This window comes from Pelodiscus sinensis, chromosome 12 (assembly GCF_052426305.1).
Source record: "Pelodiscus sinensis isolate ZL-2025 chromosome 12, ASM5242630v1, whole genome shotgun sequence".
In the NCBI taxonomy this organism is placed as follows: Eukaryota; Metazoa; Chordata; order Testudines; family Trionychidae; genus Pelodiscus; species Pelodiscus sinensis.
Window position 1 is genome coordinate 52,145,829 of NC_143063.1, and position 26,963 is coordinate 52,172,791.

At 54.6% G+C, this 26,963-nt stretch overlaps 1 protein-coding gene across 7 annotated transcripts; it reads left to right on the top strand.

The window, feature by feature from the left end:
* On the top strand, nucleotides 1–24,180 carry ZNF821 (zinc finger protein 821). 7 transcript variants are annotated; one of them, XM_089781595.1, is made up of 10 exons: nucleotides 114–163; nucleotides 3,938–4,027; nucleotides 5,631–6,156; nucleotides 6,455–6,541; nucleotides 7,296–9,371; nucleotides 14,226–14,351; nucleotides 14,515–14,663; nucleotides 15,471–15,575; nucleotides 16,383–16,549; nucleotides 17,160–24,180. In XM_089781595.1, the coding sequence occupies exons 6-10, from the start codon at nucleotides 14,270–14,272 to the stop codon at nucleotides 17,812–17,814; spliced, it is 1,158 nt and encodes a 385-aa protein (XP_089637721.1). In that variant the 5' UTR covers nucleotides 114–163; nucleotides 3,938–4,027; nucleotides 5,631–6,156; nucleotides 6,455–6,541; nucleotides 7,296–9,371; nucleotides 14,226–14,269; the 3' UTR covers nucleotides 17,815–24,180. The 7 variants fall into 7 exon arrangements, with proteins under 7 accessions (XP_075774312.1, XP_089637721.1, XP_075774313.1 ...); XM_075918198.2 differs by lacking the exon at nucleotides 6,455–6,541; XM_075918199.2 differs by lacking the exon at nucleotides 6,455–6,541 and having other exon boundaries at nucleotides 7,296–8,020.
* Nucleotides 24,181–26,963: the final 2,783 nt, after the last annotated feature.

The following is a 26,963-nucleotide window of genomic DNA, read 5'->3' on the forward strand; positions in this document are numbered from 1 at the left end:
CGGGGGAGGGGGATGCTCCTGACGCTCGCGGCTCGCGCGCCCCCGGCCGCTCTGTCGTGCACGAGCCGCGCGCTCCGGCGGCGCCGCCATCTTCCCTCCGTCAGTCTGTCTGTCCAGCCGGCCTTTGTCTGTCCGCAGCCCCGCCCGGCCCAGCGCGGAGCCGGTAAGAGCCGCGCCCCGCCCGCCCCTTCGCGCGGCCCGGCCCTCGGCCGCTGCTGGGGTGATCGGCTCCGGGCCCGGGTCTGAGGGGCGCTGGGTCCATGTCGCTGGTGGGGGGGGGGTGCTGGCTCGGGTCGGTCCATGTCGCTGGTGGGGGGGGGGTGCTGGGTCGGGTCGGTCCATGTCGCTGGTGGGGGGGGTGCTGGGTCGGGTCGGTCCATGTCGCTGGTGGGGGGGGGGTGCTGGGTCGGGTCGGTCCATGTCGCTGGTGGGGGGGGGGTGCTGGGTCGGGTCGGTCCATGTCGCTGGTGGGGGGGGGGTGCTGGGTCGGGTCGGTCCATGTCGCTGGTGGGGGGGGTGCTGGGTCGGGTCGGTCCATGTCGCTGGTGGGGGGGGGGGGGTGCTGGGTCGGGTCGGTCCATGTCGCTGGTGGGGGGGGGTGCTGGGTCGGGTCGGTCCATGTCGCTGGTGGGGGGGGTGCTGGCTCGGGTCGGTCCATGTCGCTGGTGGGGGGGGGGTGCTGGCTCGGGTCGGTCCATGTCGCTGGTGGGGGGGGGTGCTGGGTCGGGTCGGTCCATGTCGCTGGTGGGGGGGGGTGCTGGCTCGGGTCGGTCCATGTCGCTGGTGGGGGGGGGTGCTGGGTCGGGTCGGTCCATGTCGCTGGTGGGGGGGGGGTGCTGGCTCGGGTCGGTCCATGTCGCTGGTGGGGGGGGGTGCTGGCTCGGGTCGGTCCATGTCGCTGGTGGGGGGGGGGTGCTGGGTCGGGTCGGTCCATGTCGCTGGTGGGGGGGGGTGCTGGCTCGGGTCGGTCCATGTCGCTGGTGGGGGGGGGGGGTGCTGGCTCGGGTCGGTCCATGTCGCTGGTGGGGGGGGGGTGCTGGGTCGGGTCGGTCCATGTCGCTGGTGGGGGGGGGTGCTGGCTCGGGTCGGTCCATGTCGCTGGTGGGGGGGGGGTGCTGGCTCGGGTCGGTCCATGTCGCTGGTGGGGGGGGGGTGCTGGCTCGGGTCGGTCCATGTCGCTGGTGGGGGGGGGGGTGCTGGGTCGGGTCGGTCCATGTCGCTGGTGGGGGGGGTGCTGGGTCGGGTCGGTCCATGTCGCTGGTGGGGGGTGGGGTGCTGGGTCTGGTCGGTCGGTATCGCTGGTGGGGGGGGGGGGGTGCTGGGTCGGGTCGGTCCATGTCGCTGGTGGGGGCGTTGCTGGGTCGGGTCGGTCCATGTCGCTGGTGGGGGGGTGCTGGGTCGGGTCGGTCCATGTCGCTTGTGGGGGTTGCTGGGTCGGGTCGGTCCATGTCGCTGGTGGGGGGTGGGGTGCTGGGTCGGGTCGGTCCGTATCGCTGGTGGGGGGGGGGTGCTGGGTCGGGTCGGTCCATGTCGCTGGTGGGGGGGGGTGTTGGGTCGAGTCGGTCTATGTCGCTGGTGGGGGGGGGTGTTGGGTCGAGTCGGTCCATGTCGCTGGTGGGGGTGGAGTGTGCAGGGCGCTGGGTCGGTTCGGTCCGTGTCTCTGGCGGGGGGGTGGGGTGGGGTGTGCAGGGCGCTGGGTCGGTTCGGTCCGTGTCGCTGGCGGGGGGGTGGGGTGTGCAGGGCGCTGGGTCGGTTCGGTCCCTGTCTCTGGCGGGGGGGTGGGGTGGGGTGTGCAGGGCGCTGGGTCGGTTCGGTCCGTGTCGCTGGCGGGGGGGTGGGGTGGGGTGTGCAGGGCGCTGGGTCGGTTCGGTCCATGTCGCTGGTGGGGGGGGGGGTGGGGTGTGCAGGGCGCTGGGTCGGTTCGGTCCGTGTCGCTGGCGGGGGTGTGGAGTGTGCAGGGCGCTGGGTCGGTTCAGTCCGTGTCGCTGGCGGGGGGGTGGGGTGTGCAGGGCGCTGGGTCGGTTCAGTCCGTGTCGCTGGCGGGGGTGTGGAGTGTGCAGGGCGCTGTGTCGGTTCGGTCCGTGTCACTGGCGGGGAGGTGGGGTGTGCAGGGCGCTGGGTTGGTTCAGTCCATGTCGCTGGCGGAGGGGAGTGTGTACAGGGCGCTGGGTCGGCTCAGTCCGTGTCGCTGGCGGGGGTGTGGGGTGTGCAGGGCGCTGTGTCGGTTCGGTCCGTGTCGCTGGCGGGGGTGTGGGGTGTGCAGGGCGCTGGGTCGGTTCGGTCCATGTTGCTGGCGGAGGGGAGTGTGTACAGGGCGCTGGGTCGGTTCAGTCCGTGTCGCTGGCGGGGGTGTGGGGTGTGCAGGGCGCTGTGTCGGTTCGGTCCGTGTCACTGGCGGGGGGGTGGGGTGTGCAGGGCGCTGGGTTGGTTCGGTCCATGTCGCTGGCGGAGGGGAGTGTGTACAGGGCGCTGGGTCGGTTCAGTCCGTGTCGCTGGCGGGGGTGTGGGGTGTGCAGGGCGCTGTGTTGGTTCGGTCCGTGTCACTGGCGGGGGGGTGGGGTGTGCAGGGCGCTGGGTCGGTTCGGTCCATGTCGCTGGTGGGGGGATGGGGTGTGCAGGGCGCTGGGTTGGTTCGGTCCATGTCGCTGGCGGGGGGGTGGGGTGTGCAGGGCGCTGGGTCGGTTCAGTCCGTGTCGCTGGCGGGGGGGGGGTGTGCAGGGCGCTGGGTCGGTTCAGTCCGTGTCGCTGGCGGGGGGGTGGGGTGTGCAGGGCGCTGGGTCGGTTCAGTCCGTGTCTCTGGCGGGGGTGTGGGGTGTGCAGGGCGCTGGGTCGGTTCAGTCCGTGTCGCTGGCGGGGGTGTGGGGTGTGCAGGGCGCTGGGTCAGTTCGGTCCGTGTCGCTGGCGGGGGGGTGGGGTGTGCAGGGCGCTGGATCGGTTCGGTCCGTGTCGCTGGCGGGGGGGTGGGGTGTGCAGGGCGCTGGGTCGGTTCGGTCCGTGTCGCTGGCGGGGGTGTGGGGTGTGCAGGGCGCTGTGTTGGTTCGGTCCGTGTCGCTGGCGGGGGGGTGGGGTGTGCAGGGCGCTGGGTCGGTTCGGTCCGTGTCGCTGGCGGGGGGGTGGGGTGTGCAGGGCGCTGGGTCGGTTCGGTCCGTGTCGCTGGCGGGGGGGTGGGGTGTGCAGGGCGCTGGGTCGGTTCGGTCCGTGTCGCTGGCGGGGGAGTGGGGTGGGGTGTGCAGGGCGCTGGGTCGGTTCGGTCCGTGTCGTTGGCGGGGGGTGGGGTGGGGTGTGCAGGGCGCTGTGTCGGTTCGGTCCGTGTCGCTGGCGGGGGGGTGGGGTGGGGTGTGCAGGGCGCTGGGTCGGTTCGGTCCGTGTCGCTGGCGGGGGTGTGGGGTGTGCAGGGCGCTGGGTTGGTTCGGTCCGTGTCACTGGCGGGGGGGTGGGGTGTGCAGGGCGCTGGGTCAATTTGGTCCATGTCACTGGCAGGTGCGGGTGCAGGGCGCTGGGTTGGTTCGGTCCGGGGGTCTGGGTCGGGTCAGTCCATGTCGCAAGCATGAGGGGGGGGCGGCGCTGGGTCGGTTCGGTCAGTGTCTCTGGAGTGGGGCAGCACATCTAAATTGCTGACGGGTGGGGCACTGGTTCTGTCTGTGTCCCTGGGGGTGATAAGTTGGTTCCCTCTGCATTGCTAGGGCTAAGGGGATTGCTGCTTGCCCTTGTGAGTAGGGTCGCTTGTGCCTGGCCTAGCTGGGCTGGGGGAGTTTGCTTTGCAGTCGGTCCCTTAGCCATTGGCTTCTGGGTCTTGCAGGGTGACCAGCATGTACAGGGAGTGACCCTTACTCTGGGGTTAGCTTGGAAGCCAGGTGCACAGCTCTGCCACCTGTGTGAGTTTCTTGGGAACTCTGAGGGGTTCAGGGGTTTGTGTGACGGCTCTTCTTCTCCTTAGGTGAGCCCTCTGGCGAGGGAAAGGCCCCTCTGCTTCTGGGCCAGGGAAACATGTCCCGTCGGAAACAGACCACTCCTAATAAAGTTCACTGTGAGTATTTTGCTATGACAGTGTGGGGCGCAGGTGCACCCCCTGGAGTCGGTGGGGTGGGATGGTAATTGCACTGTGGAGTGAGGGTGTGGGCCATGCTCTGGCATGACATGGGAAGGCTACATGGACAGGCACCTAGGAGTAGATGTGTTTGTGCTGGGGGCTCCAGCCACACTTGGTTGTCTCATTGTTCCAGATGGAAGTGTCCGGGGAAACGTGGCGATTGGCTTTTGGGCAAGGTTGGTGTGTTGGGCTGTGTGCTCTGAGCTGGGCTGGGTGCCAGAACCTTCTCAGCCTGATCCTTGCTTTGCTACAAAGTCCCTGGCTGGGTCACTCCGACCAGGTCTGCCCAACATACCTATATGGGTATAACTGCGTCACTCAGAGGTGTGAAAATCTACCCCCGGCCATGCAGTTACACCGACTAACCTCTCCTGGGAGAACTTTCCCTGCCCCGTAGCTACCGCCGCTCAGGGTGGTGGGTTAACGAGGCCAGTGAGAGAAGCTCCCTGGTCGGTGGAGAAGCGCCTTTGCTAAGCGGTACAGCAGTTCCACTGTGGTATGTGAAGACAAGGCTTTTGTCTCACTGCCTGTTTCCCTGACCAGATAAATTCTGCAGCACTTACATCTCGTTAGCTGAGATGCCAGTCCTGTGTTTCTTGAGCGCTGTCAGGCACCCAGAATCTGGTTACTTTCGCAGCAGCTGCAGTCAGTGTGTGTCAGCGCTGACTGTAGGCAGATGTGCAGTGAGACCTCAGTGGAGCTAGGAGACTGCCATGCAAACTTTCAGTGTCCGAAGAGGCATCACACAACTCCAGTTTTGTTTCTGCGTGTGGGGGTGCATGCATGCCTGCTGACTCGTTCCTCCATGAGAACTGGGAAGGCGGGTGGGACTGGAGTCCCTGCTCAGAATGGCGTGACTGGTAGGAGCGCAGGACTGAACAGAATGCTGCAGCTGGAACAGCTCTGCCAACCCCCCTTGAGTGATGCTATCCCCTTGCATGCCTTTGTGTGTTTCTCTCTGCTGTCCTTGTGTAGGGATGAGATGATAGAAATTGTGCTGCTCTCTGCACAGCCAGCAGGTGTGTTTGAAGACCTGAGTGTCATTTGGAAACACCAAGAACTCGAGAAGCTTCCCTGGTGGCATTTCCAGGGTGCTGGTGGTGACTTTTAGCAGGTGCCTATGCCTCTGGCTGGAGACTGGGCACAACCTAGCTGTGATTTGTCGCCTAGTGCATTAATCCTTGGGCCTAGTTATCACGAGAAGTTTGGGATGCTAGCCACTGTGTGGTTGCTCCTTGCATGCCTGGAACACGCCTCCTCTCCCTACACACAGTCCACAGGCATTATAGCTATTACCTGGGTTAGATTTGCTTTGAGCACATGCCAAGGGAGATAGGTAGATGAGATGCATGATGTAATGGTCCTACAGTACACACAGGCTTCCCCATCCAGTCCCACAGTGCTTAGTTGGCCTCTCTGGTCTATTTTGATGCACTCCGCTGCAAAGGGGTGAAGTTATTCAGAAGCTAGTAATTTGTATGTATACCACTGCACACGCTGGCACTACTGCGTGCACACATGTTGTGCACTATTTTCACAGTGATCAAGATCTTCTATTTCTGCAACATCGTATCACCAGCATGTCTCAGAGGAGACCAGCGTATGAATATGCTGCCAGGTGGCGTGAAGTGAACACACAGGCTCTGGTATCCACCTAAGGATACCACTTGGACTTCATGCACGATACACTACTGTATGAACAGGTAGCTGAGCAGCTCTTTGGTGTAGGCATCAGCGGGGGAAGCAAGTGGTGCTACAAGCAGAAAAAGGGACTGAAAATCCTATACAAAGTGGCTCAGGACAATAATCATCTCTTCAGCTCAGGATGAAAACCTGACCCCTTTTATAATGAGCGGCACCGAACTTTTGGGACTTGCCCATCTACCCAGCCTCTGGACCGTCTGGGGAGCCTGGGAGTGCCATGCAGAGCATTTCTGATGGAGCAGGAGTACACGGGCAGAGCATCCGCTCCAGGAACTGGCTGTGTGAGGTGTCAGTCAGAAAGGGAGACTTCAGGCGTATTACTGGGATCTCCTCTGGGGATGGAGGAGGCATTAGGACCACAGGTATGCAGCTTTTATCGTACAGTCTACCACTGGGGCTGATTTTGCAGGTGCTGGGGGGGCGGGGGAGGGAAACTGGAGTGGAATGTTTTGTAACGTTATGAATGTTAATGGTTAGAAATGGGCAGATTCAGCTTCACAAGAGGGCAGAAGTGTTCCCCACTGGTCCCTATTCTCTCCTCACTCAGCTGCACTGGGACATGTGGCAGCTGCAGTCCCTCCCTTGCCTGCCCAGTTCAGTCCCCCATTATTCCCCTAGTGTGGCACCCCACCCCCATTAACCCTGGTTTGTTCTTCCCAGTTAGCACAGAAATACTCAATTTCCTGGCTGCACTCAAATGGGGAATAGCAGGGAAAACCTCAGAAGAACACCGAAACCACAATAAAAGTGAGACCATTGTTTCAAGAAGGCATGTATCAAGTACTATGGTCATTGTACGGCTGCCCGTCTGCAGGACTACGGCAGCCCATTCAATACTTGTTTCTTACATCATTCTGTGCTGCCATTTAATGCGTGAAAAACAAACCTATCTTGCAGAGTGGTGCAAAAACGATCCAGGTCATGATAGTAGGGTACTGCAGGTACACTGCCTGTTCCTTGCTGAGTTGGGCTATGCAGTGAAGTTCTTTTAATCCAGTGGAGATACCACACTGGTTCCATTTCCATTGAATTAAAGGCTATCTTTCGGATTTAGATCTCCTGTCCATCATCCCACCTTGAGTTAAGCTATGTGGTAGGCGTAGCTCCTCCTTGTGTCCCCCTTTCTCATCCACACCAACAACTCTGCTCCTGCTGCTGGCATCTATTGCTTTTCTCTGTGCCCAGGAGCCTTTGTAAACTGATGTTTTTGAGGTTCTGCAGTAAGTAACCTTTGCTAGCTGAATTCCAGTGAACACTTCCTGGCCCTGTTTTCTGTGTCTCCTCCTCATATCAATCCCCCCTCTCTGCCCACCCATATTTTTATAAGTGATGTGTGAATTCTGCTGTGTCTTTAACATTTCTGAGTGGAGGAGACAGCACATTGCAGAAAGGGATTCTGAACCCAACATCAACTGTTACTTGTATCAAATCGCTTGATACTATTGGGGCTAGATGAGCTTCTGCTGTGATTATTACCGTCCCTTTCTTTCTTTCATTTCAGTGTTCTTACAGCTTTGTGGACCTGCCAGAACAGGGATGTGCAGGTGCGTTAGCTCCCTAGTGAGACAGTGTCCAGTCCGGGAAAAGGAAGTATGGAGAAGACCTGTGTGAACAAGGACGCTGGTTCCTCACTGAACTTGTCCAAGTGTTGAACAGGCTCATCTCAGAACTTCTGCAGGCTGAGAAGAACAGGGACGTATGCACAGCTGTTTTTAGAACATGAGCGATGTGAATGGAGGAGGCAGAGTTCCAGTGGGGAAGGGTTCAGGAAAAACTGCCTGCCATGTTTTCACCATCTGGCCTTAGCAATTCCTTGCCTTGCTGTCCATCAGCACAGGGCTGCCATTCTCCAGCAGCCCGTTCCTCACAAGAGAGTGGAAAGGAGAACCGGAGCCCCGCGAGAGGCACTGCCAGGAACGGTGGCGTGCTCTCTCGAGCCAGTGGTGGTGTAACTCTGGTGCCTTGCTTCGGTATTGCAGCAGACCTGCAGCATTGTTTGTATTTAATAAAGAAAGGTGTGGGAAAGGGTCTCTGGTTTGGGTATGGAGCATGCTGTCCTTTATTCCCCAAGCTACTCCTTGGACTCCTTTACCAAAGGATGCAACAGCACCAACAGAGGAGCTATACGAGCGCACGCAGACAGTGAGAGGAAACAACCTTCTTTGGAGCATCTGGTCCAGCTGTACCCCAACAATGCACTTCTCCACCAGTCCCCTTAGAGGCTAGGTCAGTCTGTTGCTCCAGATTATAGGACTAGGAACCCTACTTATTTGACTCCTTTAGTGATCTCTGGTACGTTCTCTGCCTTGCTGCACACTGCAGACATACAAGTCCAGAATGGCTCTCTGCTCACTAGCAATAATCCAGGAAGGCACTCTGCCACAGGGGAATGTGGATTTTATGCTCATAATCGGTTGGAACCAGCTCCCTACAAATGCTGAAATTCTGCGTTCTTTGCTGCTTGCCTCAGGCCTCTCATGCCTGAGTTCTGCCTTTCTGAGGCTGTAAGCGGGACCCAAAAGGCCAGACGCAGCACTCCACCCCACGGAAATCATTCTCCAGAGCTACATGGAATCCTCTAGCGAGGGAGTGAGACAAAACTGCTGCTTTCAGACACAGGCCTCGCCACAGTATCCTTTGCTACCTTGCTCCACGCACCTAATATTTGCTCTCCAAAAGCTTCAGATTCCTTCTTTGCTGAGCATGCAGCCTCAGCTCCATCTCTGACAAGAGAATGTGGAAATGATGGGGCAAGCAGAGGCTTTCAGGAATTTACATGGGGCTCTGGCAATTTGACCTCCTTTCCCGTATTTCCCCTGAAATTTCTGATGGTTTCCTGGACTCACAAGTCATCAAGCATGCCAAGATTTGAGGGAGAGGTAGTGAGAAGTAGGGATGTTAAAAAGCAGAGGCGTTGGTAAACGTGTAACTGCTGAAAAAATTCAGCGGCTCCATGTTTACACGCAGGGTGGCCAGGTTCCCCGTGAGCACCAGCTTCTGCGGAACTGCCTCTCCCCTTCCCCTGGTGCTGCTGCCTCTATCAGAGACAGCCACGGGGGTGGGGGGTTACGTGTAACTGAGAGTTAACTGATGATTGCCAGTTCGCTGTTACTGTTGAAACGTGTACACTAACATCCCTAGTGAGAAGGCAGGGCAAGTGTGGATGTGGGGCAAAACTGTGAGTGAAACATCCCACCCAGTAGGGCCATGCTGTGTCCTCAGGACTGCTGCCGGTGGCTATTCCATCTCTTCCAAAAACATTGTCTAGCTACGGAGGCACCTAGTGTAAAGCAGGTTTTGCATGTAAATCAAGGGGTTCATTTCCTGGTTGTGTTCAGTGCATCTTCTCCCAAATAAGAGTTTACTCAGAGAGGTTACTGAATTTCCTGAGAATTTACACACAAAGCCAATAGCTAGTTTGAGTTGAAATGGATTTAATAATTAGTCCTGGGAGAAATCTAACCCCCTGTGTCCGGCTTTTGTTCATCCCACAGAATCTCAGCGCACAGTCTGCACTAGATTGGCAGAGAGGTGGAGCATGGGCTGATGCAATGGGCCATGTTTGTGTGCAATTAATGTACGTGGTGCAAGGAGGGTGATGAATCAAAGAATTGCCCTGCATCAGCATGACTAAAGCTATAACATGACCTCAGAATGGCCTGTATGTTCCATTGTTCTTACTGAGGCTGTCCTTAGCATGGAGATCTTTTGCTGCCTAGGGCGTCACTATGTTTCTGGGGGACAGCTTGGCTTCACTTCCATTAGGAAGAGAGGATGGTAGTTACCATCAGGGCAGCCAGTGTCCTCAATCTGATTGTGAACAGGTGGGGACTGTGTGAGAGTCTCTCAGCAGTAGCATTGTTGAGGGATGAAGAATAACAGTAAAGAATGACAATGCTAAAGATTTGTTTTCAAAAGCTACTTCTTGAATTAGATCCACTCAGCTGAGAGGCTCCGAGGGAAAATTGATGGGGACAGGCACACACGAGTTAGGGGGAGTATGTGCAGGAAACTGAATTGGGCGTGTGCGTGGGGAATTCAATGCACAGGAGGGAGAGGAGCACTCCAGCTGCGTCGACCTGCTCTGACAATGAAAAGCATCTGGAAAATCAGCCTAAGTGGCCAGCAATGTTCCCTCTAGTGTTTTCCATCCATGTGCAGAATAAACTGTTATGTGCACCGAGGCGTGTGGGGATGTGCACTCCCGTAAACACACACAACTTTGCTGTGGGCACTCCGGCAACCAGCTGGGCAGCATTTGAGTTTTCCCTGAGCACCCGCCCAAGCGCACAGCTTCAAGGGAACAGTGCTGGCCAGTATGTGCTGGCTGCTTTGCACTGCTGCAAAGCGGCACAAAGCCACCGAGCACACTCGTAAATCTGGATTCATATGTTTATTAAAAACGAAACAACAAATTCAAATCATTAGAAATATCCCAGGGAGCGTTTCTGTTGGATTCGGAACATTTTAATAATTTAACAAGGAAATTCACAGACGAACGCTCGATTAACATGGAGTTAAGGCAGGGGTGGGCAAAAGGGCCTCTGGGCCGGACCTGGCCCACCAAGCGAGTTGATCCGGCCTGCGGAGGCCCTCCCGCTCCCCTGCCCCCATGCCAATCAGGGCCTGGCTGGGGGGAGGCACGCAAAGTGTCCTCTCGCCCTGCCCCTGTCCTCCAAGGAGCGTGTGGCACTTAGAAGCACCGCATGCTCCTGGCAGGGTGGGAGGAGACTTTGCACTCCCCCGCCCCCAAGCTCTGATTGGCCTGGGAGTGCGGGGGAGCGCACCAAGCCTCCTTCCGCCCTGCGAGGGGCGCGGCGCTTCTAAGCACTGCACGCTCCTTGCAGGATGGGGGCAGGGTGGGAGAGACTTCACGTGCTCCCCCTCCCCAGGCCCTGATTGACCTGCGGGCAGCAGGGGGGAGCACGTGACGTTTCCTCCTATAGCTGGGGCACAGGTACCTAGAGGGAACCGGCAGCTGCTCTGAACAGCTGGCCGTGTTCTCTTGAGGGCGGGGGAGGGAAGCAACGACTTTGCAGCTCCCCCACCCTCAGACCAATCGGCCTGTGGGTGGGGAAGCTCGGAAGTGTCCTGGCCCCGCCCCTTCTGCCTGAGGCCCCGCCCCTTCCGGGGAGGCCCACTTCAAAAATTTCTGAAGTGGCCCCAGTCAAAAATGATGGCCCACCCTGAGTTAAGGTCTCGTGTTGAGGTGCATGGCAGTGATGTAGCATAAAGTACATCTACAGGGGTGTTGTCATTCCTCAAGCAGTTGAGACTTTGTGTTAAACGTAAGAGAGAGCTAAGTGTGTTGAGCTCTGGAAACGAACAAGTAAGATACCCCAGAAAATGTCCTGCGTCTTCAATAATCCATTCTTTTAACCCACTGGTTCTCAACCAGGGATACATACACCTCTGGGAGTACACAGAGGATTCATCAACTCCTCAGCTCACCTAGATATTTGCCTGGTTTTACAGCAGATTACATAACGAGCACTAGCAAAGTCAGTACACACACAAATGTTGTACCACGACTTGTTCACACTGCTCTATATACTGTCATGAAAGTATAATATTTATATTCCAATCCATTCTCATCATTGCATGTTAAAAATGGGCAAGTCTGCATTTGGTCAGTGTAAGTGTGCTGAGACACCTTTGTAGTTTTCTCTGGGTATGTCTACACTATCACCCTAGTTCGAACTAGGGTGGTAATGTAGTCAACCGGAGTTGCAAATGAAGCCCGGGATTTGAATTTCCCGGGCTTCATTTGCATGTTGCCGGGTGCCGCCATTTTTAAATGTCCGCTAGTTCAGACTCCGTGCCCCGCAGCTACACGCGGCTCGGACTAGGCTTCCTATTCCGTGGAACGAGGAGTAACGGTAGTTCAGAATAGGAAGCCTAGTCCGAACTACTTAGTTCATGCCGCGTGTAGCTGCGGGGCACGGAGTCCGAACTAGCGGACATTTAAAAATGGCGGCGCCTAGCAACATGCAAATGAAGCCCGGGAAATTCAAATCCCAGGCTTCATTTGCAACTCCGGTTGACTACATTACCACCCTAGTTCGAACTAGGGTGGTAGTGTAGACAGACCCTCTCTGCTTTTGTAAGCAAGCAGTTTGGCGTACCCCCAAGTTATACCTCACCTACAGACCAATCAGATTCCTGAAAGGGTACAGCAGGCTGGAAAGGTTGAGAGCCACTGATTTAATCTAATCTGTGATCTCAAGCACTACAAGGCACTATCAGCATGGTGTGGTCACCGCATGGGGCCTTTGTTTGGTTTTGTCCATACCTATGCACCTACCCCAAGACCTCACCGTAGCAGGAGTTTTTTTATATGTATCCCTAGCTCTGAATGTCTGAGTTTATAGCGCCAGGTTGGGGGCAGTTACCACATTAGTGTGCCATTTGTTACCTTACCCTTACATTACTGAGGGGCAATTGAATGGTTGTTGTCAGATAATCAGGATGAATAAAAAACCTTTTAAAAAACTAAAATCAGATTATTTTTGTGAGATTGTTCATTTAAATGGAGTTTTTATTGACCAACGATCTTGTTTGAATTATGACAACCCATACTAAGGCCTAAGCTGCTCTAACCTACTCAAATAATTGACATTCAAAACCAGTGAAGCAGCGTGTGTTGGCTGCTGCTAAGGAAAGTCAGCGCTGCACTGACAGGAGGCGCTAGCCAAGCATGCGGACAGAGTCTGTGGAAATGCTGCACTCGCTTTTGACAGGAGCAGCCTCCTCTGCAGGTGCAGAGAAAATATTTTCTTCATTTCAGTGTGTTCAGCTAGTTCAGTTCCGTGGCTGGTTCGCTCAGCGTTGAGAACTAGCTGGGAGTGGAAGGAGCAGGAGCGTTGGCTTTCGCAGTGCAATTGATGAGTAAAACGAAGGGTGCTTCTGAAATCTTGAAGGCCGGAGGCCCAGACCCTCCAGGCATCTAGGCCCCTAGCTCCCGTCAGTGCTGGGGCAGGGCAGGATTCACTAAGGGACAGAGAGGGCGTCCCACTCTGTCACGCTGCGCAGGACCAGTGCTGCCGTCTGGAGAGCTGAGTGTGGGACGGGGGCCAGTCCATAGGGTGAGGAACCAGAGCCCCAGAATGCAGTGCACCGGGGGAGGGCTGCCCAGGGAAGCAAAGGAAGATGCACCAGGTGTGTGGTAAGCCCCCCCGTTGGCTAGAGAGCCCTGTCCCAGGCAGCGTAGGTGCTGAGGGGTTTCTTGCGGGACAAGGAATGCTCCTGTCTCGACCACATGGAATGGAGGCTGGTGGAGGAGAAATACTGAAAAGGGACTGGCCTGGGGGCTGCCAGCTCTCAGGTAGATGGGCACTGAATGAACCCCCCGCAGACTAGCCCAGAGCTCAGCAATGAGAGCGCTCCCTGGAGAGAGGCAGAGCCCTGTGCAAACCCATGCTCTTCTGCTGGTTCCTGGAGCGCCCTGGGGCTTGGGCATGAGAGAGATGCCAAGACGCCTAGTGGGAGGCAGCAGTGCACATGCCCAAAGGCAGAAACTTTGGTGGCAAGTCAGTTTTGGCACCGACAAAGTTTGACGGGAGTTTTGTGGGTGGCAGTGAAGCCAAACCTGGCCCTTGGGTACCTCCCGCTAAGCCTGCATGTGCCCCCTGCGGACAGTGCACTAACTGCCACCTACGTGGCCTGGCCAAGGTCCAGTGGAGATGCAAAACAGAGTTTGAGAAACTCCTTTTTCCCAGTGTACCCAGCAATTTCAGGTGATTCTGTTTAGCTAATGAAGACCAAGCTTCCGAGGCCAGAAGGGATCCCGGTGCTCAAGCCGTGTTGCTGCCAGGGAAACAGGCCTGGCATTTGTCTAAAATGGTTCCCCGGCACCAAGCCTCTGTTAGGAAAATGCCCCAGCATTGCGCTTGTGTGTTTCTAATCGGAGTGCAGCTTGGCACAGCTCCCCGGAAGCAAGTCACCCGCGAGGCTCCGCACTGCCTCTCGCTAACAGTCTAAAGCAGGGAATGGGAAGAATCTGGCTAAGCTGCATAAATTGCTCACGCGTGTGTGTGTGGCGCATCCTGCTGCTCAGCTAGTGGGACGGTCCCGTCACTGCCAGTCAGTGTTGTAATGGTGAGCAGCCAATGAGCCCCACCTTTACAAAGCAGTACAGGTCCAACAGCAGTCTGTTCCCTCGGCCCCTGCTGGCAGCATGGACGTGGCGAAAGCAGGCTCTGCTGGTCATGGCGGGCTAGAAGAGGGTTCTGCCAGTTCAAGCTCAGCTAAGGGCCAGGCTGAGGATGGGCAGGGTGCGATGTGTGTGGTGAGCAGGGACGGCCGGGGTGAGGAATTTAGCTTCTAACAGTTAGCCCCATGCTAAGCAGAGCTGTCCGAAGGACGCGTGTCGCTCCTGGGAGAACGTGCTAGAGAAACACAACACAGACTGGTTTGTCTTTGTGGTTTCCAGGGGAGCAAGTCTTTGCAGGGCTGGAGGAGCAAGCCCGCCAGGCCATGATGAAAAACGACTTTTCTGGAGCCTTCGGAGACCCGCGGCCAACAATTCACCAGCTGCAGGATCAGGACTCCAGCAGCAGTGAGTTCTGCACCTGCTGGTAATGGCTGGGGAATGGGCAGAGGAGTTCTGACTGCTTGGCTGGAGGGTGCAGGTGGTGGCCCTTGGATGACACTGCTGGCTGGGTTAGGGGCTGGCTTGCAGCTGCTCTGCGGGGCCTTGAGGGACTGGGTTTGCTTTCCAGGCGACAGCGATGGTGAGGAGGAGGAGACCACGCAGGATGAAGTCTCTTCTCACACTTCAGAGGAGGATGGCACAGTGGTGACAGTGAAGAAGGAACTCGAAAATGCAGAGCAGCCTGTAGCGGGACACCAGCAGCTTGGCGAGAGCGAGGCAAGCGGTTCTCTCCCTTGCAGCGTGCTTGGTGCCTCCCCGGGAAGGAGGTGTTGGGCTGTTTTCCTTCTGAGGAGCGGTGTGCGGTGTCGTGCCCTCTCCAGACGCGGGCCACGGCATGTAGGGTCGGGGTCTGGAGAGCTTTTGGACTGCCAGGGGTGGGTAGGAGCTAGAAGAGGTGGCAGAGGGAAGCTGAGCTCTGTCTGCTCAGCTGGGCCTCCACAAAGACATGGCATTGAACGGAGCCCTCTGCTGCCCATCCCTACTCTCCTGTCCCTCTGACCTGCTCACATCCACCCTCCTTGGGGCTGTTGGTTGCTGCGCAGGCCGTGCAGTGCAGCTGTAGTCGCGTCTGTCCCAGGCCCCCAGGGAGACAGGCTGGGCGAGGAGGTGACCTCATTCACCTTGCAACTAGGCCCAAGTGTTTTCCGCATCCAGCTTTTCTGCCTTGTCCCACCTGTTTGCCCAGCAGGGGCAGAGAGCAGGCCCTACCATGCTCCATGCTGACCTAGGGCCTTGGCGGTGGGGAGCCTGCCTCCAAGCCTCCTCTGTGCAGACGGGAGGAGAATGCTGATCCCTGCAGTGCCCGACTCCAGAGAAGCTCTTCGCGGGGTTAGCTTCTCCCTGTTTGCACAGAGGGGCTGCCACTGTAAGGCCCCAGGCCAGAGCGCAGCGAGGCAGGTGTGCCGTCTGAGCTGTGCAGGAGGGGTTACAGAGTGTCTGGTGCAGTGCACGAGAGGGGGGTGGGCTGCAAAAAGGAAATCTCTCTTCCCAACTCTCCCTGAACTGGCTTCTCTCTGCCCTCAGGTGACTGAGAATCTGAATACAGCACTTATGCTGGGTCTGTCGCAGTGCCCGCTCTGCCAGCTGGAATGTGGGAGCCGAGAGCAGCTCATTGCTCACGTGTACCAGGTAGGAGGCATCTTCCTTGTGAACCTGCAGAACAGGGTAGAAAGAATGGCCGTGAGCCTCGGCACGGCAAGAGGGGCTGCAGGGTGACTCTTACTCTGATTTTGTCAGTAGCAAGGACACACATGGGAAGTTAGCGAGGGTGCCTGCAGACACCGCAAACCAGACTAGTGGGTGACAAACCAGCGGAGTGCGTGGGCACAGGAGCCTGCTGGGTGACCTCAGCTGGTTTGAGCCCCCGCTTGGAATCTCCAGCTCTTTTCAGACCAGGCACAGAAACTGCTTTGCAGTGTTCAGTGGGGCAAGACCCGTCCTGTCAGCTGCTCTTGGACAGAGAGAGCTGAGGCTGTGCAGCAAGCCGGTCCTGCCCTCGGTGCCCGCCACCCCAGAGTAGTGTGCGTGCAGCAAGGAAGGAGACGCTTGCTCACCCAAACCAGCACCACCAAGGGCAGCCCCTTTGGTACAAGCCCCTTTCGCAGGCCTTTCTTCTTGCCCTGCTCCGTTCCCAGGGGCCATGTGTAGCGAGGCCGGCGCGGAGGCCACGCTTTGGCAGGCACTTCCCTACATTAGCTTCCCCCAGAGGCGGTGCTCCCTCAGCTGCAGGAGTAACGTCACAGGTGGACCTGGGCCCAGCCCTTCTGCTCTAACGGCCTCCCCATGGCCCGGTACGCAGGCTTCCCCTCCCCACCCCCGCTGCTGAGCCCTGCACGTCATTCGCGAGGGCCTGGGGCTCTGAGCCGAGCGGAGGAGCTGGACCTTTAACAGGCAGAAGAGGCTTTTGGCCGCTGCAAACCAGGCCTTCTTTTGCAGCACACTGCAGCGGTGGTCAGTGCCAAGAGCTACCTGTGCCCAGTGTGCGGCAGAGCACTCAGCTCCCCAGGGTCCCTGGGGCGACACCTCCTGATCCACTCAGAGGACCAGCTGTCAAACTGTGCAGTCTGTGGGGCGCGCTTCACCAGCCATGCCACGTTCAACAGGTGAGACTGGTTCCCAGCTGGGCGTGCGTGGCACGATGGACAGGGCCTTGGGAGACTGGAGAAAGCCACCCTGCACCTGGGGGACAGCTGGGCCATTCCACAAGGGAGCCTACTGCCAGCTGTCCCTCGCCCCAGGAGACCCAGGGCTGGGCTGAAGGCTAGCTCTCCCTGAGCATGCCCCCAGAGACCCGGGCCACGAGGGCTCCCAGCTGCAGGAAAGCAGGGTTGTGTCCTTTATGCTCGACATTCCAGCGTCCCTGCTCTTCCCCTGCCCTGTGTCCTTCCTGGACGGATTTGGGCGGGCACTGAGTCTCCGGGCAGGGCAGGTGGCTCTGGGCTCAGGTGGATGAGCTGCTCAGTAGCAGAACTACAAGTGAGGCCTGAAAGCCAGAGGTGCCAGGGCTGGAGCATCTGCGTGGCTAACTGGGTAATTCCTGAGTGCAGTCACGGCTGACATTCCCCACCCCCCTGGGTCTGCTAGCATCGCCGATGCACACCACCATGGTGGGCTGCTCATGGCTGGGCCAGGGCCTCTCTCCTCCGGGGGGCTCCTTGCAGGGAACCCGGTGCCAGCAGCAGCTCCTTGACTCTTTTTTTTTCTGCATTTCAGTGAGAAACTGCCAGATGTGCTTAGTGCGGATTCCCTGCCCCCCCCGCACAGCGAGGGCCCCTCTGGTGCTGAGGGGAAGGACGCTGCCTTTAACGCCCCTGTATATCCTGCGGGCATCCTGCTCGTGTGCAACAACTGTGCTGCCTATCGCAAGCTGCTGGAGGCGCAGGCTCCGGGGGTGCGCAAGTGGGCCCTTCGCCGGCAGAACGAGCCGCTGGAAGTGCGGCTTCAGCGCCTGGAGCGGGAGCGCACGGCCAAGAAGAGCCGGCGGGACAACGAGACGCCCGAGGAGCGGGAGGTGAGGCGCATGCGGGACCGAGAGGCCAAGCGCCTGCAGCGCATGCAGGAGACAGATGAGCAGCGGGCGAGGCGGCTGCAGAGGGACCGGGAGGCCATGAGGCTGAAACGTGCTAACGAGACCCCGGAGAAGCGGCAGGCTCGGCTCATCCGGGAGCGCGAGGCCAAGAGGCTCAAGCGGCGCCTGGAGAAAATGGACATGATGCTTCGGGCCCAGTTCGGCCAGGACCCCTCCGCCATGGCTGCCTTGGCAGCCGAGATGAACTTCTTCCAGCTGCCTGTGAGCAGTGTGGAGCTGGAAAGCCAGCTGCTGGGCAAGATGGCCTTTGAGGAGCAGAGCAACAGCACGCTGCATTGAGCTGCAGCCAAGCACCGCCACGGCCCCATCTGGCCCACTAGGCACCCGCAGCCGTGTCCCCACTCCTCCCACAACAGCCAGGTCTGGGGATGGAGCTGGGAGGCCTCTGCCCAGGCAGCTCTGGTGAGAGCGGGCTGGCAGGATACAGTCTGCTCAGCAACCAAGCAACCCACGAACAGAGGGAAATAAATTAATTTTATGTGTAATGAGTCACCGTTCATGCCTGTTGCTTCCTCCTCTGCTTGGATCCTGGTGGTGGAGCTGGCTGCTGCGGTGCCTCTCTGCAGGTGAAGAGCCTCCCTCAGAGGGAGGGCAGCCTGGGTGTCCATTCCCACCCAGACTCCACCTGGGGAAGAGGGTCTCTGGGTTACAGCAGCATAAGCCGTGGGGTAGAGGACGTGGTTTGGCCCCGGCACGGGGCAAGTCGCTCAGTCTTGGGGTCTGTACAAGAGGGGGCCGTTGCCAGTAGTGCTGGTTCCAGGAGCCCTCAGGACATACTAGAAGAGACCGTTCCAGCCGCCAGGAACCCAGGCTAAGCAGACAGGTGGGGAAAGGGAACAACCAGCGGTAACCTGCCTTTCTTGGCAGCGTGGCAAGAGGAGTAGGGTTGCCAGCCTCGCGGAGTGTCCAGCACTCTGAATCGGGCTCCACTGAAGCCCATCCAGAAGGTTTTGGCCACTAACAGTCGGTTGGAGCAGCGGGGCTAAGGCAGGCTCCCTGCCTACCCTGGCCCAGTACAACTCCTGGGAGCAACCGGCATGTCTGGCTTCTAGGCACAGGGCAGTCAGGTGCTCGCTGCGTGCTGCCCCGTCCCAAGTGCCAACTCTGCAGCTCCCATTGCCTGGAAAGTGCAGCCAGTTGGAACTGCGGGGACAGTTTCTGCCGGGAGGGGCAGCGTGCAGAGCTATTTGGCCACCCCTAAGCCTAGTAGCCAGAGGGACACGTCACTGCTTCCCTGTAGCCTCCTGGCCAGAACCTGCACGTCAGACCCCTTCCGTATCTCTCCCCCTGCCTGAGCCCTGAGCCCCCTCTCACACCCAAACTCCTCCTGCATCCCGACCTCTTCCCAAGCCCCCTCCTGCAGCCTGAGCCCCAGCGCCAGCCCAGAGCCTGCACCCTTAGCTGGAGCCCTCAATGCCGTGCACCAGGCTCAACCCACTCCGAACGCCTCTGCCCCAGCCCGGAGCCCACACTGCCATCCCTCTGCCCCAGCCTGGGGAAGGTGAGCGAAGGTGGGAGACAGAATGAGCAAGCGACAGGGAGGGGTGTGTGGCTTCAGAGAAGGGGAGGTCTAGGTTGGAGATTAGGAAAAACTATTTCCCTAGGGAGGGGGTGGAATCCAAGTCCCGGCTTGACAGATCCCTGGCTGGGATGATTGAGTTGGGATTGCTCCTGCTTTGGACAGGGGGCGGGACTCGATGATTTCTCTGATTCTAAGGGGTGTGGCTTCTGGGGAGGGGCGGGACAAAGGCACACCCTGCCTCTGAGGCGATGTTCTGTTGCGCAGACCAGGCGGGGGCCTAACCTGACCCTTGTGGTGGGCTGTGATGATGGACAGGGCCCCTCACCTCTGTACTGCATGGACAGGCCTGCGATGTGCTGTGTGCGCACACCACAGCCAGTCAGCAGCAGGGGAAAGGACCTGCTTCCAAACCCAGCGCACATGACTTCACAGCACCAGCTCTGGGTTCTTTTCCTCCTCCATTCTGTAGTGGCCTGGTGCCATCGTTAATGGGAGTCATGTGTCGTCTTATGCAGATTAAAGTGTTCTACAGATTAGACAGGCACATTTTACAGACCATTCCTTCCGGTTCTTGCAAGCATGTTCATTGTGCAGATACTGCTGAGGGCAGCAAGTTGTTCTGTGCCCTTTTGGAAACTGAGACCGGGGCAGGGAATACCCAGATGAGAGTTAGCATAGAAAAAATACAGCTACGGGCTCTTCGGGGAAATAATTTGGCACACAGGTCTGCTCTGGGAAGAAGAAAACAAGGCACAGTGACACAGTAGAATTATTACGGCATTGAGGTGTGTCCTCAGGCTGGCAGATTGCGGGAGCTCTCTGTGAGGTGATGTCGAGGGGCTATGCTGAATGGTTCAGAATAAAGTGCCATCGACCAACAGTACCTGGGAGAAGGGAACTCTGATTTCAAACCAGGGCAGACAGAGCTTGCTAACCCTTTTTAGTTGGCAACTGTGATCTCAAAGCTACGCTGTCTCCCTACAGTGCACGTCACAGTTCCCGTGCCTGCGTACGATGGTCGCTATGAGGATTGGAACTCCCAAGCCAGACTCACTTAAATCCATTCACATGTAAAGGTTCAGCTCTTGATGCTGAGGATTTACCTGTTGCTAATGAAAATCCTATGGCGATGGGCAAGCGACAGATACAGGTGAAAGATACCACTCGAAGCATCTAGCCACAAACCTTCATCAAGACGGCCTGGGTATGATGGTTGTCTGTCTGCTGAACTGGAACAATGGCAGTTTCCATATCCTGCCCAGGTGACAAAGCTGCCCTATTTAGAGACAGCGCCGTATTCTTTCAGAGAACGGGGTGGGGGAAGGAAGGGAGGGGGACTATCCCTAAACACAGCTTGTTCCAGTTGATTCTTGTCTGTTAGCCACGACCAGCTGGATAGTCACTTTTGCAGTTGCAAGAGAAAATCAAGGAGTAAACAAACTGCTTTGCACTCTGGAATGTCCGCACACTTGCAGCGATGATCGCTGTGGACGCAGGACAGCAGTCGTGGAGAGAGAACTTGCATGCTAGAATATTGATGTCACAGCCTTAAGCGAATCATGCCTCTCTTCCCCAGCTTGAATGCCAGCCACATGCCATCAGTCCTTGCCTCACGACTACAAACCGTAGACTGAGGCAGGGACAGTGCCATAACTACCCAGCAATTTGAATGCCAGAATTGGTCAGGATTGCACCAGATGGTCAAAGGTGCTTGGACATCATGTTATTGGAAACGAGAACTCGAGCGGCACCCTCCTTCTTCACACTTGTGCACAGTGTGAGCTTGCTATTGCAGGCACGTTCTTCCAACAGATACAAAGCAACTTGGATGCCCTTCAGTCTAAGCGCTGGCATAGGGTTGACTATTCCATTAGAGAACAAAGAGATCTCTCTGATTTTTAGCTGACTCATGCAATGTGTGGCACTGGCTCCTGGTCTGACCATTTCATGGTACACAGTGTCATCTCCTTGAGCCTTGTCTGCCAAAACATCAGCGTTCTGCTGTATGCCGGGAAAAGCTGGGTGTAGGTAAACTTGAAATGCCTGAGACAAAAGCTTTGCTTCAACTTAGCCTTAATGCTTCCTTAGTCATCGAAAATGAAGGTCCAGAGCAACCATCCACTATTGAGGAGGACCCAATTAACATCAGGGAATCAGCCTACAAGTCTGTTGTCGAAATACTGGGTTTCCAAAAACGCAAATGCAAGGACTGGTTCAATGACAAGGACAAAGATGCCCGAGCTCTTCTTGATAAGATGCATGTGTGCTCTGCTAACGGCAGCACTCTGGTTACAGATAACGCTAACTATTTGAGCACTGGGCTGAGCATATTTGCAATGTATTAAACTAGACATCAATTTTTGACAGCAGTGTTCTTGAAGAGATTCCTCCGTGGGCTAATGAATCACAGCTGGTTATACTGCCAACCCTTGAGAAAGTACAAAACGCTGGAAAGGCACCTGGCTGTGATGCGATCTCATCAGAGATTCACAAAGTTGGTGGTGGCAGCTGATCCACCGTCTCACCCATTTATCACCAGTTGGGAGAAAGAGCAAGCCCCCCAGAACTTCACAAGTGCCCTGACTGTACACATTTACAAGAGAAATGGTGACCCTGCATGTTGTGATGACCACTGAGGCATCTCACCGCTGTCTATAGCTGGTAAGATCCTGGCCTGCATTCTCTCCAACCAGCTGTCATTGCAAATGTTCACAAGTGGCATCATTCCTGAAAGTCAGTATGGATTTCATGTTGGTTGAGGCACTGCCCACATGATATTCACAGACAGAAAGAGCCAAGAAAAATATAGAGAGCAATATCAGGATCTCGATGTGGTTTTCAGACATGGTCAACAGAAATGGGCTTCAGAAGATACTTGGGTGAATTGGCTGTCCTAAAAAATGTATCAGTATAGTTGGGTCCTTTCATGATGGCATATTGAGTCACATCATTAACAGTGGAGAGACATCAGAACCTTTTGAAGCATCAAATGGTACTAAACACCCATGTATCCTTGCCCCTGTCCTGTTCATCACCTACTTTTTGATGATGCTGTTAGTTGATTTCAAGGACTGTGCGCAGGGCACACCTATTCAGTTCTGAACTGATAGTAGCATTTTCAACCTCTGAAGACTGCAGGCTTGCACCAAAGTGTTCAGTCCAGCTATCCGTGACCTCCTGTTTGCTGATGACTGCATTGTTGGCTCATTCGGCTGAGATGCACAGGAGATTTTTGGTTGTTTTGCTACTTCTGCTTACAGTTTGAACTCACCACAAGCCTCAAGAAGACAGAGTTTATGCTCTGTCTGTTTGGAAAGAGCCCAGTGCTCCAGTGATCACTGCTGCTGATACTGTCCTTAAGGCCCTTGATAGCTTTCACTACCTTGGAAGTGTACTGACCTCCAGAGTAAACACTGATGACAGTGGATTTGCTTGACTAGCCAAAGCCAGAACTGCTTTGGAAGATTGACCAAACGCTTATGGAATGACAATGGTGTTAAACCTCATACGAAGGTAACAGTCGATCAGGCAGTTGTCCTAAATATCCTGCTGTATGGCTCAGAGTCATGGACCATATATCACCACCATGTTTTGAAGCTTGATCCAAATGTGCTGCCTCAGGAAGATTACCCATGTGAATTGGTGGGACAAAATTCCAGACCCAGAGGTCGTTCAGCTCTGTGGTGTCAGGGGCATGGAAGCAATGCTTATGAACAAACAGTTTTGTTGGATTGGCCATGTTATGAGGCTGGATGATACACGCATAACGGAGATGGTCTTCTGGGACCAGCTTGCTCATGGAAAGCGCTCCGTTGGTGGTCAGTAGAAGCATTCTAAAGGTGTCTTCAAGTCCAATGTGAAGTCATGCGACATATCTCCCGGTGACCTGGAAATCATAGCTCAGGACAGATTGTTCTGGTGGCAAACTATTTGTACAGGTTCTCTAATGCTTTGAGAGTTAACATATTCAGAGATTACAAGAAAAGTGTAGGATCTGAAAAGTGTGTGCAACACCCAGAGATGGAGGATTTTTATGTGATAGCTGTAATTGGATTTGCGGATGGAGGATTGGTTTGTCTCTCACCAGCAGAGTGATAGAATCATAGAACACTAGAATGGGAAGGGACCTCGAGAGGTCATTGAGTCCAATCCCCTGCCCTCACGGCAGGGTCCAATACCATCTAGATCATCCCTGATAGATGTCCATCTAACCTGCTCTTAAATATCTCCAGAGATGGAGATTCCACAACCTCCCTGGGCAATTTATTCCAGTGTTTAACCACCCTGAAAGGTAGGAAGTTTTTCCTAATGTCCAACCTAAACCTCCCTTGCTGCAGTTTAAGCCCATTGCTTCTTGTCCTATCCCCAGAGACCAAGGAAAACAATTTGTCTCCCTCCTCCTTGTAACACTCTTTTAGATACCTGAAAACCACTATCATGTGCCCTCTCAGTCTTCTCCTTTCCAAACTAAATAATCCCAATTCTTTTAGTCTTCCTTCATAGGTCATGTTCTCTAGACCTTTCATTACTCTTGTTGCTCTTTTTTGGACCTTCTCCAATTTCTCCACATCTTTCTTGAAATGTGGTGCCCAGAACTGGACACAATACTCCAATTGAAGCCTAATCAGCGCAGAGTAAAGCAGAAGAATGACTTCTCGTGTCTTGCTCACATTACTCCTGTTAATGCATCCCAGAATCATGTTTGATTTTTTTGCAACAGCCTCACACTATTGACTCGTATTAGCTTGTGGTCTACTGGATCTCTTTCAGCAGTACTCCTTCCTAGACAGTCGCTTCCCATTCTGTATGTGTGAAACTGATTACTCCACTTAGGAAGGAACACTTTGCATTTGTTCTTATTAAACTTCATCCTATTTACCTCAGACCATTTCTACAGTTTGTCCAGATCATTTTGAATTATGACCCATCCTCCAAAGCAGTTGCAACCCCTCTCAACTTCATATAATCTGCAGACATAATAAGCGTGCTCTCTATGCCAACATCTAAAATGTTGATGAAGATACTGAACAGAACCGGTCCCAGAACAGACCCCTGCAGAACTCCACTTGTTATACCCTTCCAGCAGGATTGTGAACCGTTAATAACTACCGTTTGAGAACGGTTATCCAGCCACTTATGCATCCACCTTACAGCAGCCCCATCTTAGGGTATGTCTACACTTGCACCCTAGTTCGAACAAGGGATGCAAATGCAGGCATTCGCAATTGCTAATGAAGCAAGGATTTAAATATCCTGCGCTTCATTAGCATGATCTTGCCGGCGTGCTAGTTCGAACGAGGAAGTGCATGCCAGGATGCGGTAGTTCGAACCAACCTCCTTGGTTACTCCTCAAAAAGGTTCAGCTGTGATTCGAACTAGTGCACCAGCGAGATCATGCTAATGAAGCGCGGGATATTTAAATCCCTGTTTCATTAGCAATTTTGAATGCCTGCTTTTGCATCCCTAGTTTGAACTAGGGTGCAAGTGTAGACATACCCTAAGTTGTATTTGCCTAGTTTATTGATAAGAAAATCATGCAACATGGTATCAAATGGCTTACTAAAATCTAGGTATACCAAGTCTATCGCTTATCCCTTATCCACAAGACTCATTATCCTCTCAAAGAAAGTTATGAGATTGGTTTGACACAATTTGTTCTTTACAAATCCATGGTGGCTGTTCCCTATCACCTTATTATCTTCCAGGTGTTTGCAGATGAATTCCTTAATTACCCGCTCCATTATGTTTCCTGGCACAGAAGTTAAACTGACTGGTCTGTAGTTTCCTGGGTTGTTCTTATTTCCATTTTTATAGATGGGCACTATGTTCGCCCTTTTCCAGTCTTCTGGAATCTCTCCTGACTTCCACAATTTTTCAAAGATGATAGAGAAAGGCTCAGAAACCTCCTTTATCAGCTCCTTGAATATTCTAGGATGCATTTCATCAGGCCCTGGTGACTTGCAGACAACTTACATTTTTTTAAGTGACTTTTAACTTGTTCTTTTTAAATTTTATCTTCTAAACCTACCCTCTTCCCACTAGCATTCACTGTTAGGCATTCCTCCATAATCAGACTTCTTGGTGGAGACCGAAACAAAGAAGTCGTTAAGCATCTCTGCCATTTCCAAGTTTCCTGTTACTGTTTCCCCCTCCTCACTGAGGAATGGGCCTACCCTGTCCTTGATCTTCCTCTTGCTTCTAATATATTTATAGAATGTCTTGTTTCCCTTTATGTCTGTAGCTAGTTTTAGCTTGATTTGTGCCTTTTCCTTTCTAATCTTGCCTCTTCGTACCTGTATTGTTTGCTTATATTTATCCTTTGTAATTTGTCCTAGTTTCTATTTTTTATATGACTCCTTTTTTATTTTTATGTCATGCAAGATCTCGTGGCTAAGCCAAGACTGTGTTTTGCCATACCTTTTATCTTTCCCACACGGTGGAATAGCTTGCTTTTGGGGCCTTAATAATGTCCCTTTGAAAAACTGCCATCTCTCTTCAGTTGTTTTCCCCCTTAGTCTTGCTTCCCATGGGACCTTTCTTACCAGCTCTCTGAGCTTGCCAAAATCTGCCTTCCTGAAATCCATTGTCTCTATTTTGCTGTTCTCCCTTCTACCATTCCTTAGCATCATGAACTCTATGATTTTATGATCACTTTCACCCAAGCTGCTTTCCACTTTCAAATTCTCAACCAGTTCCTCCCTATTTGTTAAAATCAAATCTAGAACAGCTTCCTCCCAGTAGCTTTTTCAAATAAAAAGTTGTCTTCAATGCAGTCTAAGACCTTATTAGATAGTCTGTGCCCCACTGTGTTAGTTTTCCAACAGATGTCTGGATAGTTGAAATCCCCGATCACCACCAAATCCTGCACTTTGGATGATTTTGTTAGTTGTTTAAAAAAAGCCTCATCCACTTCTTCCACCTGGGTAGGTGGCCTGTAGTAGACTCCTAGCATGACATCACCCTTTTTTGTTAACCCTTTTAACCTAACCCAGAGACTCTCAACACATCTATCTCCTATGTCCATCTCCAGCTCAGTCCAAGTGTGTACATGTTTTCAGTATATAAGGCAACACCTCCTCCCTTTTTTCTCCACCTATCCTTCCTAAGTAAGCTATATCCTTCTATACCAGTATTCCAATCGTATTATCCCACCAAGCGTGTGATATCAACGATGTCATTGTTGTATTTATTTATTAGCACTTCAAATTCTTCCTGCTTATTCCCCATACTTCTTGCATATATATATTGGCATCTAAGATACCAATTTGATCTTGCCTCCCAGTTCTGCCTTGTCCCTCCTTTCTCTCTGATATTATAGTCCACGCCCCCTCCCATTTCTGACCCGTTTCCAAGGTCTCCATTTTCTTTGTTTACCTGTGGGCTTTGGTCACCTGCCCCCACTGAACCTAGTTTAAAGCCTTCTCACTAGGTTAGCTAGTCTGCCTCCAGATACGATCTTCCCCTTCCTCAAAAGGTGAACCCCAGCCCTGCTTAGCAGTCCTTCCTGGAATAGCATCCCGTGGTCGAGGAAGCCAAAGCCCTCCTGGCGACATCATCTTCACAGCCAGGCATTCACCTCCAGGATGCTCCTGTCTCTGCCTGGGCCCCTGCCTTTGACAGGAAGGTGAGATCTGTTGCTCAACGGCTCAGTCCGTACATTCTGGTAGGCAGAGATATAGCTAAACACTTAGGCTGTGTCCAGACTCAGGGGTTTTTTCGAAAAAAGTAGCCTTTTTTCGAAAAAACTTCACCTGCGTCTAGACTGCAGCCGCGTTCTTTCGAAATTAAATCGAAAGAATGCGGCTTTTCTTTTGACGGTGGTAAACCTAATTCCAGGAGGAAGAACGCCTTCTTTCGAAAGTGCTCTTTCGAAAGAAGGCGTTCTTGAAAGCAAACAGGCTTTTTA